General features: G+C 35.7%; 1 protein-coding gene across 11 annotated transcripts in view; it reads left to right on the top strand.

Moving 5' to 3' along the window:
• SLC4A7 (solute carrier family 4 member 7) overlaps positions 1–12,539 on the top strand; it is a 97,145-nt gene that overhangs the window by 63,153 nt on the left and 21,453 nt on the right. For all 11 annotated transcript variants that reach the window (XM_054595153.1, XM_054595149.1, XM_054595144.1 and 8 more), the window contains 6 exons: positions 1,997–2,171; positions 5,815–5,948; positions 7,146–7,391; positions 8,704–8,809; positions 10,929–11,090; positions 11,481–11,594. In XM_054595153.1, the coding sequence (XP_054451128.1) occupies positions 1,997–2,171; positions 5,815–5,948; positions 7,146–7,391; positions 8,704–8,809; positions 10,929–11,090; positions 11,481–11,594 (937 nt within the window). The remainder of the gene's footprint in view (positions 1–1,996; positions 2,172–5,814; positions 5,949–7,145; positions 7,392–8,703; positions 8,810–10,928; positions 11,091–11,480; positions 11,595–12,539) is intronic.

Consider the following 12,539-nt stretch of genomic DNA (forward strand, 5'->3'; position numbering starts at 1 on the left):
TATGCATTTAAAAATTATTTTACTAGTGTATACTTCGGTTATGTATAACAAGATTTAATTTAAAGTGAAATTATTATGCACCATATGTTAAGAATGTTGTACAATTATAATGGTGAATTTACATTAATTTATAAGAAGGTTTTTGAAGAATGTGTGTAGTCTTATAATTCTCCTTAAGAAGTTAGAAAATTATGGGAACAGAGAGGAATTATCGCCAATTTATTTTTGTGCGTTCATAGACTTAAAGCTCTTAAAAGAGCATTATATCATAAGATAATGTAAAATCTGACAAGCATAATTAAACCATGGTATTGCTCCCTGGAAACCTAGTTAGAAAAATTGTTGAAGTTTTTCATTTTTGAAATAAAGGATAGCAATATTGCCAGTTATAAACATTGCCTTAAAATACTTTGTAGAAGTAGAGAAATGGTATTTTTAATACTGTAGAAAAGTGTGTGAAAATTGATACCTTTTTGTCCACTGGTGGTTTCTGTGGAAGTAGATGTTGAGTCTTAAATACTTGTTTAAAAAACCAGAATATCTTACACAGACAAACACTCTTAGGGATATTAATGACACACATAAATATGCTGTATAGAAGAAAAATAACGACTGGCATACTGACGATAAACTTCAGTTTAAACTAACAATTAATTCATTGACTAGTATATTAGTCTCTGTGAATATAGTAGTGAATAAGATTGTTCCCATGCAAAAGGTACTGATCTGATACTAGCTATTGTTATTATTTCCTCAAACTGCAAATCGAGATAGGATTAGTCACTGAGAAGTACCAAGGTCCCTATTGACATTATGGTCAGATCCTCTGACAGCCTTATATAAGCTATTAAATAATCAATTATTGATTTGATGATGTAGTTTCATTTTCTAGGTTATCATTGGCATCTTTTTAATTGCAAGTTGCTTCCCTTTGCTGTCAGATAATTTATAAAATAACCTCCTCCACTTGTGTGTGATTAGGATCCATTTCACTGTTCACTTTAAAAAAATTAGAAGGATAAAGCTTGAAATACTCAAAGCATTTAAAACATAAGATAAATTTTTTGGTGTGTTTTTTACAGTAGGGATTTGAATGATTATATACTTTTGAGTCACAAAACCTTTTTGAGTTACTGATTTGTCACGAGCATTTATCGAGTACCTGCTATGTCCCAGGCAGTGTTCTAGGCGCTAGAGGTGATGGCTCCCAACAGGAGAAGCCTCTGCCCCTCGCGGAGCTTGTATTTTAGTAAAATGCTTTCAAGTTAGCTGCTTCTGAAGTCTGGTTAAAAAAACCAAACACTGAAATGACACAGCTTTGATGTGCAAATATAGATTTTTAAATTTACTGATTAAAATTTATGATTAATATGCACAGTAGTTTGACTATATATAAGAAAAATACACTGCAGAAGTTTCTAGGCTTTTTTCCCGGACCAGAAATATTTATGCGATTAAAGTACTAATTTAAAAAGTAATTAAATTATTTAATTTACTACTGATTGTATCTAAGCAAAGCATAACCTATTTATATTAAAGGGTATTTTGGGGCTTATGATTTATAATTGCCTTCCTGGTATTTCTGACACCTGCCTTTAAGATTTATAATGTAGATAATAATTAATAGAATTGCTTATGCATATTTTCATGGATGAGTTGTTAGGTTTTATTTTTATTGTACATTTGCTTGCGCATTTGTGTCTGAAATTACATTTACTTATATAAAATCATTTGTCTGCAGTCCTTTTGGTATATAGTCTGTAAAGTACAGATGTTTATGTCTCTTAACTTAATGAGGATCTACCTTTCCTCTACCAGTGGGCTAGATTAAATGAGTGTATCTTCTGTAATTTATTTATACCATGATTTCAATAGGTTATTAATCTTTGTTGACAAAACAGTAGACACCAGCAGTTTTATGTAGCCCATAGTTTTAGTTTGAAATAGCTAGAATCCTCTAGTGTACAGTTTGACAAGTTTCATCTCACCTATTTAGGCTTTTTGGTGGTTTGATACTTGACATCAAAAGGAAAGCACCTTTTTTCTTGAGTGACTTCAAGGATGCATTAAGTCTGCAGTGCCTGGCCTCGATTCTTTTCCTATACTGTGCCTGTATGTCTCCTGTAATCACTTTTGGAGGGCTGCTTGGAGAAGCTACAGAAGGCAGAATAGTGAGTACAAAGATTGGTAGTGGCCAGGCTCTTAGCTCTTCAGAGGCAAGTGTCTGTGTGCATTTGTCTCACTACTCATACTTTTATTTGAAGAGTCTACCCACAGCATGATTAACCTGTCCAAAAGCAGACTTCCCCCAAAGGTAATTGCTGTGGAACACATGGGGAAGCCATATGAACAGGAGAAGATGCACAGTTGATGTTTAAAAAAAAACACACACAAAAAGAAGAAGAAGAAGAAAAAGAAAAAAGAGTTTACCTTGGTTTGCTGGATGAATGGTTTCATAAATTGAGTAAAAGGCTTGTGTTGTCTTTGTGGGGAAGGGGCTGGTGGGGGGAGACCACTTGAACTGATTCTGGGTGGGCCGTGGGTGGGGGAATGTGTCGCTGGGGCTGCTTCACACCCTGTAAGGCATCGTAGGGTTAGTTAGAGCCGCGTGAGTAACATTAACTCATCAACCCTGGCGGGGAGGCCTGACTAGACTATTTGGAAGAAGAGAACATAGTTGAGGACAAATGATGGATTTTTAAAATGGTGTTAAATGAATTTTGCTGTTACTGAAGTTGTGTGAAAGTAGTCAAAGCTTTTTATTGGAAAGTATAACTGAAAACTGCGTCCATTATTTAATATGACTGAATTGAAAGTTTTTATGTTCTTTGTTCTTGACTAAAATGAAAGTTTTAATATTTTTTTGTTCTTGGTAATACTGTATTAGGGGCTATGGGAGGCATAACTGAATAGTTCTTTGTAATATCTCGAAGACTCTTTTCTGTTTATATACATTTTAATGACATTTAAATGAGATGCTCTGTAATTCTTAAGTGTATTTTACTCAATTACATTTACTCTTGGGAGAAAAATCAATTTTTAAAAAAAAACAAATAAAGGTTAAAAAATAGCCTAAGCTAAGTAGTGATAATTATTTAAAGTATTTCATGAGCGGAACATGAGACAAACCTGACAATTGAAATATCCTTTCAACTCAGTTTATTTAGATTCTTTTACCCTATTCTATAACCACTGAATTACAGGTGTTTTGTTTTTGTATTTGTTCTTGTTTTCGTTTTCGTTTTGTAAGCTGCTTCCCGCGCTGTCACGATGCCTGTGCTGGCCCTGCCGGCCCCTGTGGCAGTGTGTCTTGTCTGTGGCCACCAGGGGACTGCCGCTTCGCTCTGGGCCTCTCACTGTCTCTCACTGCCTGCTCATCTCATCCTGCTGTTCAGGACCGTGTGCATGTGATAGTGTTTAGGTCCTGGAGGAACACAGACCAGTGTCACATGAGCCTGTGTCTTCTGCCCCCTAGGATCCTAACCTAAAGAAAACAAAGACAGTATCACGTAGTTACTGTGTCACGGAGTGCTGTGCCGCACGTGAGCGAGGTAAAGGTAGGGCCGTCGGAGTTGAAGTAATAGACATGGAGAACTCAAGAGTGTTTTGGAGAAAAATGATCTGGAAATGTGTTTGTTTCCAGATGCTTTCTTAGAATTTCAAGTATAAATGGAGACATTAGGAGGTGGAGCTCCAGAGGTTTTAGTGGTAAGGAAGAAAAGAGTAGGTCGGGAATGGTTCACAGGCAAGTGGGCCTTGAAGCTAAGAACAGAGGAGGTGAACCAGGGAGGTAATTTATGGGGAGAGAAGGTGAGGAAAAAAGTGGGAAGTTACTCACATTTATGGAATGAGAATGAAGAAGATAATGGCCAGCAGATCGGACACAGGCCCTATCAGAGCTCTAAAAGGAGAAACAGAAAGTGATGTAATTTTGCAAACACCAAAGCAGATTATTTTTGAGGAGGAAAGACTAGCAGAGAGTCATCAGTGCCACGCAGTGGAGAGGTGCACAGGGAAGAGAAGGGCGGGGCTTTTGATGGGTAAAACGGGAACTTCTGAACATGGGTTCCGGGTGGCAGGTGGTGGGCCTGTGATTTCTTTAGGGAAAGACCTGATTTCAGTTTGGGAATGAATATAGAAACAGTTTAAAAATAAGAAAATAAAATAGGTCTGTGTAAAGGACCCAGTTAATGTGGCAGTAGGTAGGGGTCAAGAGTGGTGAAAGGAAGGTCTTCGTGGGGCTCTTCACGCTTTTTCTGTACCACGTTGGGGAGGGAACCATAGTTTTGTGCCTGTCTGCCCTGCTAGCATTTCTTTATTTGCCATCTCTTTGCTTTTCATTTTTTTGCTTTCTATTTCTAGATACCATTTCATGCAGAAATACGCATATTCTATTGTAACTAAGAATTTCATAATGGCTAAGCAATGTCTTCCAGGACAAACAGCGTCTGTGGGCAAAAAAACTTACCTCATACAGTTAACAAATACACTGTTAACACAGACACTTTTTCATTTTGCCAAAAGTCATTTTGTACGGCAGTTTGATCCTGTTTTTCCACGAATAGTTAAATAGTACCTGCACTGCATACTATTATTTTGCCATTTGATTTTGGAAGATGCTGTTTATTGCTGATGATGAGGATCGCTACCGTTTTTCGAGCGCGTGACATATGCCAGGTGCCAGGCTTGTTTCACAAACACTGCTCCGTTAAGTTCTCCTGGCTATCATCACCCACATTAAAAAAAAGGAGAGAAGGTGGGCCAAAGGTTTAGGTGGGCCCGTGGATTCCCACGTAGTGGGAACCAGTCTTCCACTTCAGATCTGGCTCTCAAGGCCTGCTCTTGGCCAGATGCCGTGCTGCCTCCCAGTTCCTGGGGGGTTGTCTCTCACAAGCTGCTTCTCTTTGCTTTTACTTACCGCTGATGGGCTTTTCCTTTCTTGATAGTGCACTCCAATCGACCTTGATCTCTGTGAATGGTAAACTCTTCTTTCTGATCCCTCCTCTTGTCTAGTGGCCTAGCTTAACCTACCCTTACTCTCTAATAACCTAAAGATAGCATGTAATGTTGGTAGTGGTAAAATGTTGGCTACTAGCTTTGATTTAACATCTCTGAGTCTTCTCATTGTCTCATTTTATCTTCTGTTACCACTTCAATAATAGTAAGATACTTCCTCATTTATGATTGCCGTCAGTTTTATAAAGAGATTTTTTCCATCTATTTTATTTATGTTAAGCATTTTATTTTTCATATCTATTGGTTAAGTCTATCAGGTTAATTTCTTTAAAGTGTATGGAAAATTATTCTTTAGAAATCAACTTGAGAACAATAGGATTGCATGTTAATTTCATATCTGTTTGAAGGAGTCTTTTTTCTAGCAGGATATCGAGTTTTCAATATGTTTTCTATATTTTAAATGAACTATTTCAGAGGTACAACAATATTTAAAATACATATGACTCTTTGTACTCAGCACAGGCTTAAAATGTTTGTAGATCGAATTGAAGCCTCTAGTCTGTCCTCCACTTATTCCTCCCTTCTTGCCTTTCATGGTAGTGAGTTTTGAATTAAGGTTAATTGCAAAAGTTCACTTTTAATGTGCAAAAACAAAACAATTTTACTTGTGTATTTAAAATGTATTTTTAATTTTCTGTATTTAAAATTTAAACTTGTGACTCAAAGTTTTGTTTGCTTTATATTTTTAACTAATGATTAGTCTTTTTTATTTTCCAGATGTTTATTACATGTTTCATCATAGGTTAGAGATGTGTTTATGATGTATTGCTTTTATTCATTTCTTTTTTCCTTAAACAGAGTGCAATAGAGTCTCTTTTTGGAGCATCATTAACTGGGATTGCTTATTCGTTGTTTGCTGGGCAACCTCTAACAATATTGGGGAGTACAGGTCCAGTTTTAGTGTTTGAAAAAATTTTATTTAAATTTTGCAGGTACGTAATAGTATCTCCTTGTCACATGTGTTTATATATGTGTATAATTATATATTGTTTTTTAACTTTAGGTAAAAGTACATTATATATTATTAATAGCTGAAAAAGAGCTGATCAGTATATATATTTTTAATATTTTTGTGTCACTGTGTGGTTGGCCCGACTCTGACCCCATCATCATCTCTCTCCCAATCACCTTGAGAATAACATAAAATCAGTGAGTGCTGATAAGCAAATCACTTGAGCGGCAATAAAAATTCGTTGTGTTAGCAAATTTCAACTCAGTAAGAAAGGGTTAGTCTGAATTGTTTATTAGATGGTATGTTGGCTTTATAAAAGAAGTCTAGGATGGTGGATCTTGAGGGCTCAAGCTGACCTTATCAGTTGGCCCTGTTAAGCGGGGGGATTGACGCAGTCAGGGAGGGGTGTCGCTTCCCACCCGCAGGTGGCGGCCGGTGCGGGCACCGGTGCGGGGCACTGCGGCCAGTGCACTCGGGATTCAGCAGGGCCAGCACTGCCCCTTTTGTCACTTAGATGCCACAGAATGTTTTAGCCTGAAACAACTTGATGCCATTCAGTATTTGATGCCTCTAACGCCTCTTACTCTGATTCTCTTTCCACTGAACAAGCGGATTCTGATTCTGACCTGGCACGCTGCATAGACTAATTGGGAATGCAAGGAGTTGAAGTGTTTTAGACGCTGTGGTAGTAACTTCTCACTTGAAATTAAAAAATGAAGTCACTCTCTGTGGAGATACTGGTGATAGAGGAGAAGGTGGTGGTGGCGGCAGTGAGGTGTGGCAGTGGTGTGATTACCGTACTGACACTAGAGCGTCTGGGTCTTCTGAGGGAGTCGCATTCACTTGTTCAGTAGACTGCTTATCTGTCATTTACTCCTCCTAACTGATTTCTGAAGTGAGGTCTGTGGTTTTTGAAATACTTATTTCCTGGTATATTTTCACTGTAAGCCTGTTATGTAAGTAAAATATAATCATTAAGTATATTAATAAGAAGCTACTCTTCATTTGAGGCTGAAAAACACATAGACCTTCCTTTAGTCATTATTTTGTTATTCTCTAATTTACTCTCTAGGAATCTTATGTTACACTGTTCTTATTGCTTGTTATGGAAATTTTAAGTATAAATACTGTTCCATGTGTATATGTTGATCGTGTTCATGTTTTTCTTTCTAAACAGAGATTATCAGCTTTCGTATTTATCTTTAAGAACCAGTATTGGTCTGTGGACTTCTTTCTTGTGCATTGTTTTGGTTGCAACAGATGCAAGCAGCCTTGTGTGTTATATTACTCGATTTACAGAGGAGGCTTTTGCAGCTCTCATTTGTATCATATTCATTTACGAGGCTTTGGAGAAGCTCTTTCATTTAGGAGAAATATATGCATTTAATATGCACAACAATTTAAATGAACTGACCAGCTACTCGTAAGTGTTTCTTTTCTATTATTAAAATGTATATTTGCAGAGATGTCTGAGGCCAAGAATGGATTTTTCTTTCTTTCTTTTTTTCTTTTGCAATGTGATGCTCTATATAGCTAGCTAAAATTACCCACCTAGCCATGTGAAAGTTGACTTGTTTCTTATGGATGAGGTTTTACCGAAGCACTCAATGGACATAAATCCAGTGGAAAAACAAATTCAATCACTTTTATTATGTAATTGTGATTTTGCATTTGACTGACTTACACAGAAAAATGTGGTTAACAACAAAAACGAGAGCACTGCTTCCCTCCTCCTACCCACCAAAGGTCCAAATCCCTGTATTCTTCTCATTCTCTCTCTATTTGCCCTCTTCCCTCCTTCCCTTGCCTGCGCTGCGCACTCCTAACTTTGATGGACAGGGTGAGGAGGGCTATGGAAACTCCTTTAAGGCACTGACCCGTTTGAAAATATTAGTGGCACTTTGATGCGAAATCGGTTTTGTGCTATCTTCTTTGCTCTTAACACTATTTAATTTTTTTTTTTTTTTTTGCTGCTCCTTTGACCTTTATGGAGCATAGTTTTTATATTAGTGCCAGCCAGAGAGATGCTTCCTTCTGGCTGAGTAATTATAAATAATAGAACCTGGATTGAATCCAAAGTCCAGCCTCTTGCCTCTTCTTAAACAAGTTATAATGTAACTGGGAATATTCCTGTTTGTTTTCCATTTTTAAATCCACATTTAGAGGTTTTTTTGCTTATGTGTATGTTTCTAGCTTTTCTAGCAAGTGGTTGAGTTAGTTCTGGATATGCACTAAAATTCTTTTCCCCCTAATGAGTTTCCTACTCTTGTCCTGATGAAAAACTGTGGTGTTATTTCTTTAAGTATGAATCTTAAGATCAGTAAAGAAGGAGTATGTAGGGCTTGCCAGAGTACAAGGAACTACGGGGGGGAGCGGGTGTATAACTTCTGTTGGGAAGCTGTGCGTGTTTTATGTGTGGCTGGGAAGGCAGCAGCAGCTCCTGTGGTTATTAAGTAGGTAAGATTTAGTAGCCTCTCCTTTCAAGGGATATATCTAAATAGTTTCATTAAATAAACACCTTACTATTATTTGTATTAGTTATGTTTCATTTATTATATAAGCCAAACTTTATTCCATTCCATTGTTTCTGATGTGCTTTTGCTTTCCTAGTCTTCATGCTTTGCAACATAGAAAAAGTTAAGAAGTTAAAAGCTTCCACTTTGTGTGATCAGTTTTATAAAATGTAAATATAAAGTACAGGATCCTAAAAATTGTACCTTATTCTGATTTCTCAGATGTGTGTGTATTGAACCTCCTAACCCTAGCAATGAAACTCTAAACATATGGGAAGAAAAGAATGTAACAGCACATGATATTCCCTGGAGGAATCTCACTGTTTCTGTGAGTATATTATTAAATAAAGGATTTTGTAAATATTAACCTAGTGCTTTAGCTTATTCTGAGGAGATCTACATTTTCTTCTTGACTGATGTATATAGTATGTTTTCACAATATAGTGTTATGTTGACCAAGGAGGAGTTAACCACATTTTTATGAATCATGCACTAAAAATTGTAGACTGAAAAGAATCAAGCTGGTATAGGAGAAAAAGAGGGAATATATTTGAGTTCCACGATATAATTTTTAAAAGGATGTGAATATCCTTTTTTTCCTATTATTCCACTTACATGAATTCAGAGGAAGTATATACTAGGTCTTTGGTTGCACATACTGGAGTTGACATTTACAACAGTCTATATCTCTTTGTCCTGCCTTCTGTTTATCGGTTCACCTGCTCTGTGAACAGCTTATTTAGAAGACATGAATACTCAGCTAATGTCCTGAATGTCAGGCTGAAGCTTGTTTAACTTGTAGCAACTAGCCTGACCTAAGCACTAAGGGAAGAGAAAGGAGGACAGATCACAGAATGAGCACCTACTGTCTCCTGAACACTATTACATATTCTTGTATTCTGTTGGGAAATGTTGCCCTAGCCCTAGAACATTTGTTTTGGACATGCCCCAGGTTGGGCTTTAGGAATAAAGATGTAAAGTGATAGTGGTAGTATCAATTAACACCAAGATCCCCTGAGCTTCTCTGGTGCTTTTAATATCACATAAGCAATTTTAGGTTATTTTTTTCTCACTAAAGGTGACAGTTCTTAACTATGTAATTGAGAGGATATCATCTGAAATTTTATTCCATCGATAATTTAACTCTGTTATTATTCATTGTAGCAGTCATTAGCCACATGTGTCTATTTAAATTTAAGTTAGATAAAACTAATTAAAAGTTCGTTTTCTCAGTTGCTTTAGCTAGCCACATATCAAGTGCTTAATCACCTCATGTTACTACTGGTTGCTGTACTGGATGGTGTGGATATGTAACAATTCTCTCATCACAAAAGAGGCTGTTGGACAGTGATGCTTAGAGCATTATCTGTCAGTAATCAGCTGACATTAATACTTTGCATTTCATGTTAAAAAGCCATTTTTGGTATGAAAGAGGCAGAGTTAATGGAGGTGCTCAAAGTGATTTGTTTAAAACACTCATTTTATGATGAATAGGATGTCTCGATATTTTATAGATCTTTTCAGTGTGTTTTCTTGACACCCAAAATGCCTATGTTAGGTTTCTTTGTAGTTGTAGCTTTTATTTTCATGATCCATATTGTAAATTTGTAGGTCAACTAATCTCAGCACATAAAAATTGAGTATAATAGAACTTTGACTTTTTTTTTTTTTTTTGATAAACCTGCGTTGTTTTGTAAAATGAGTCTGATCAGATTATAAGTGAGGGGAAGAACGCTTAGCAGCATGTGTCTTTGTTAATCTCTGGTTGCCTTTCAGTTATTTTTACCTCCAAAGGGAAAATCAAGCCAATAGATTTCTATAATTATATTATACTATGTTATTGATTATATTATTGATTTTTATTAATGGAAATATTTTAACAATCTAATTTACAGCTTATAGTCCAATGCTTTAATCCCACTGTCTTAATTATGGTAGGTTAGAAAAGCCAATGGTAGTATTTATTGCTGATTTGAATTTAGTACTATAGCTATTTCTTATTTAGCATCAGGAAAAGGTATGGTAGTAATTTTCTCTGTGTTCCTTTTGTTATAAGGAACTTGCTGAGAAGTAAAGATAGTAAAATTGTGAACCAGCAAGAATGCAGACAAAACTTGTAGGAATTAATTCTCACTATAAGCCTTCACTAAAGGAAATAGAGTTGAGAGAAAGGAGATTATGATGTAGCTTGGCAAAGTACTATATTTCAGTTCAGTGATTTAAGATGCACATATTTTTTCAAACCATAACATCTCAAAACTCAGGATGTGTTGTTACAGTTGATGGTGTGTTTAAGTTGAGTTGGGAGTATTTTTTTTTCTAAATGATACATGAAATAATAGTGTGTGTTATAGTCAGTAGCATCTTACAGTCAGTGAAATTCCATTAGTATTTCATTGATATTTGAGAATCCCCATCAATCTTTTTTTCTCTCTCCTTTTCTCCAGGAATGTAAAACCTTTCATGGTGTATTTGTAGGATCAGCTTGTGGTCATCATGGGCCTTATATTCCAGATGTGCTCTTTTGGTGTGTTATCTTGTTTTTCACAACATTTTTTCTGTCTTCATTCCTCAAGCAATTTAAGACCAAGCGCTATTTTCCTACTAAGGTAATTGGGGTGTACTTTTTGGAGTCCTGTAAAGCCACATTTTTTGTTTTCATCCCCGTAGTTTATTTCAAAACAGTAATACATTGTTTGAGGTTAATACTTTATGTCAAATAGCTACAAAGAAATGACTCATAGTGAAAAATGTATATTACATGTCAGAGCTAATAGTAGGAAAAAATAATGGTGCCTTGAAAGATGGTAGGTTACTTATGAAATGTGCTTCCTACCTTTTGGAAAAAATATTAGATATAAATGTATTTCACCGACACATTGTCACTAATTAAAAACTTGATTTGCTCTTTCTAGTGGCATATTTTGATCTGAAAGATATGAATTAGAAAGAATACATAATATTTTTTTGTTTGTATTAACATAATCCCTTTAACATAGGTGCGATCGACAATCAGTGACTTTGCAGTATTTCTCACAATAGTAATAATGGTTGCAATTGACTACCTTGTAGGAGTTCCATCTCCTAAACTTCATGTTCCTGAAAAATTTGAGGTAAGGATTAAAACACTTGGGTATTTATTACTAGGGCATACCAAACTACTTTAAGATCAGCTTCCTAGGTAGTTATTTTTAAAATATGCAGCCTCTCTGAAAAGCTGATGCTTTGAAAGGAAAAGTTATTTCCCACACATACTAAAAAAAATGACAAGATGCAGAGCTACAAGTGAATATATTTAGGAAATAAGGAGGTATCAAAGCTAGTCCACCTGGACAATGAATGAAAACATCCATGAAGGGCTGGGAGAAGTTTAAAAAATTTGACCCTGCTCTCATAGCTGGAGTTCATGATGTACTTTCCAGGCAGAGAAGCATTCTTTATTCCTTTATGAAGAAGTAACTCAAACTTGAATTTACGGGTAGCAAGGACATCCTAGATACATTTCTAGGATAGTGAATCTGACAATAATTGGAAAGCTCCATGTAACATATTCCAGCAGAGCTAGGAGAGATTCAAATGTTTTCCCATAAGAAAAAGGATACTTAACCTAATCATCCATGAACCCTTTGTTTTCATTAGCAAATTATACTTCTTTTGTGTACAAAATACCAAATGCATAATATAGCATCCAGTAATTATTTTCCCTTCTAAGATAGAGGTGGTAGCTTTTAAATAATTTCTAGAATTTCTTCTTAGACTCAAGTATCTGTGTCACTGCTTATATTTAGTTAGCAGATTAGATAACTTCTTTTAGAAACAGAAGATTTAAAGTGATCAGAATTAAGGAAAATAATGAAGATAATTTTAAGTCAGTTTTATCTTTAACTGGGATAAAAATAACATTTTTAAAAGCAGTGGTCTCCACAAAAAAAAAAAAAGAAGAAAAAAAAAAGGCAGTGGTCTCCAAAGTAGAGTGCATGGGTGCAAAATAGTCCACCAGAATTATTGAGAAAGTCTATTTATATTTTTATCTAAAAATAAGAAAAATTAAATGTTAC

The sequence above is a fragment of the Pteronotus mesoamericanus genome, unplaced genomic scaffold (genome assembly GCF_021234165.1).
Source record: "Pteronotus mesoamericanus isolate MK-2021 breed Mesoamerican mustached bat unplaced genomic scaffold, CSHL_Meso_final scaffold_54, whole genome shotgun sequence".
Taxonomy (NCBI): Eukaryota; Metazoa; Chordata; class Mammalia; order Chiroptera; family Mormoopidae; genus Pteronotus; species Pteronotus mesoamericanus.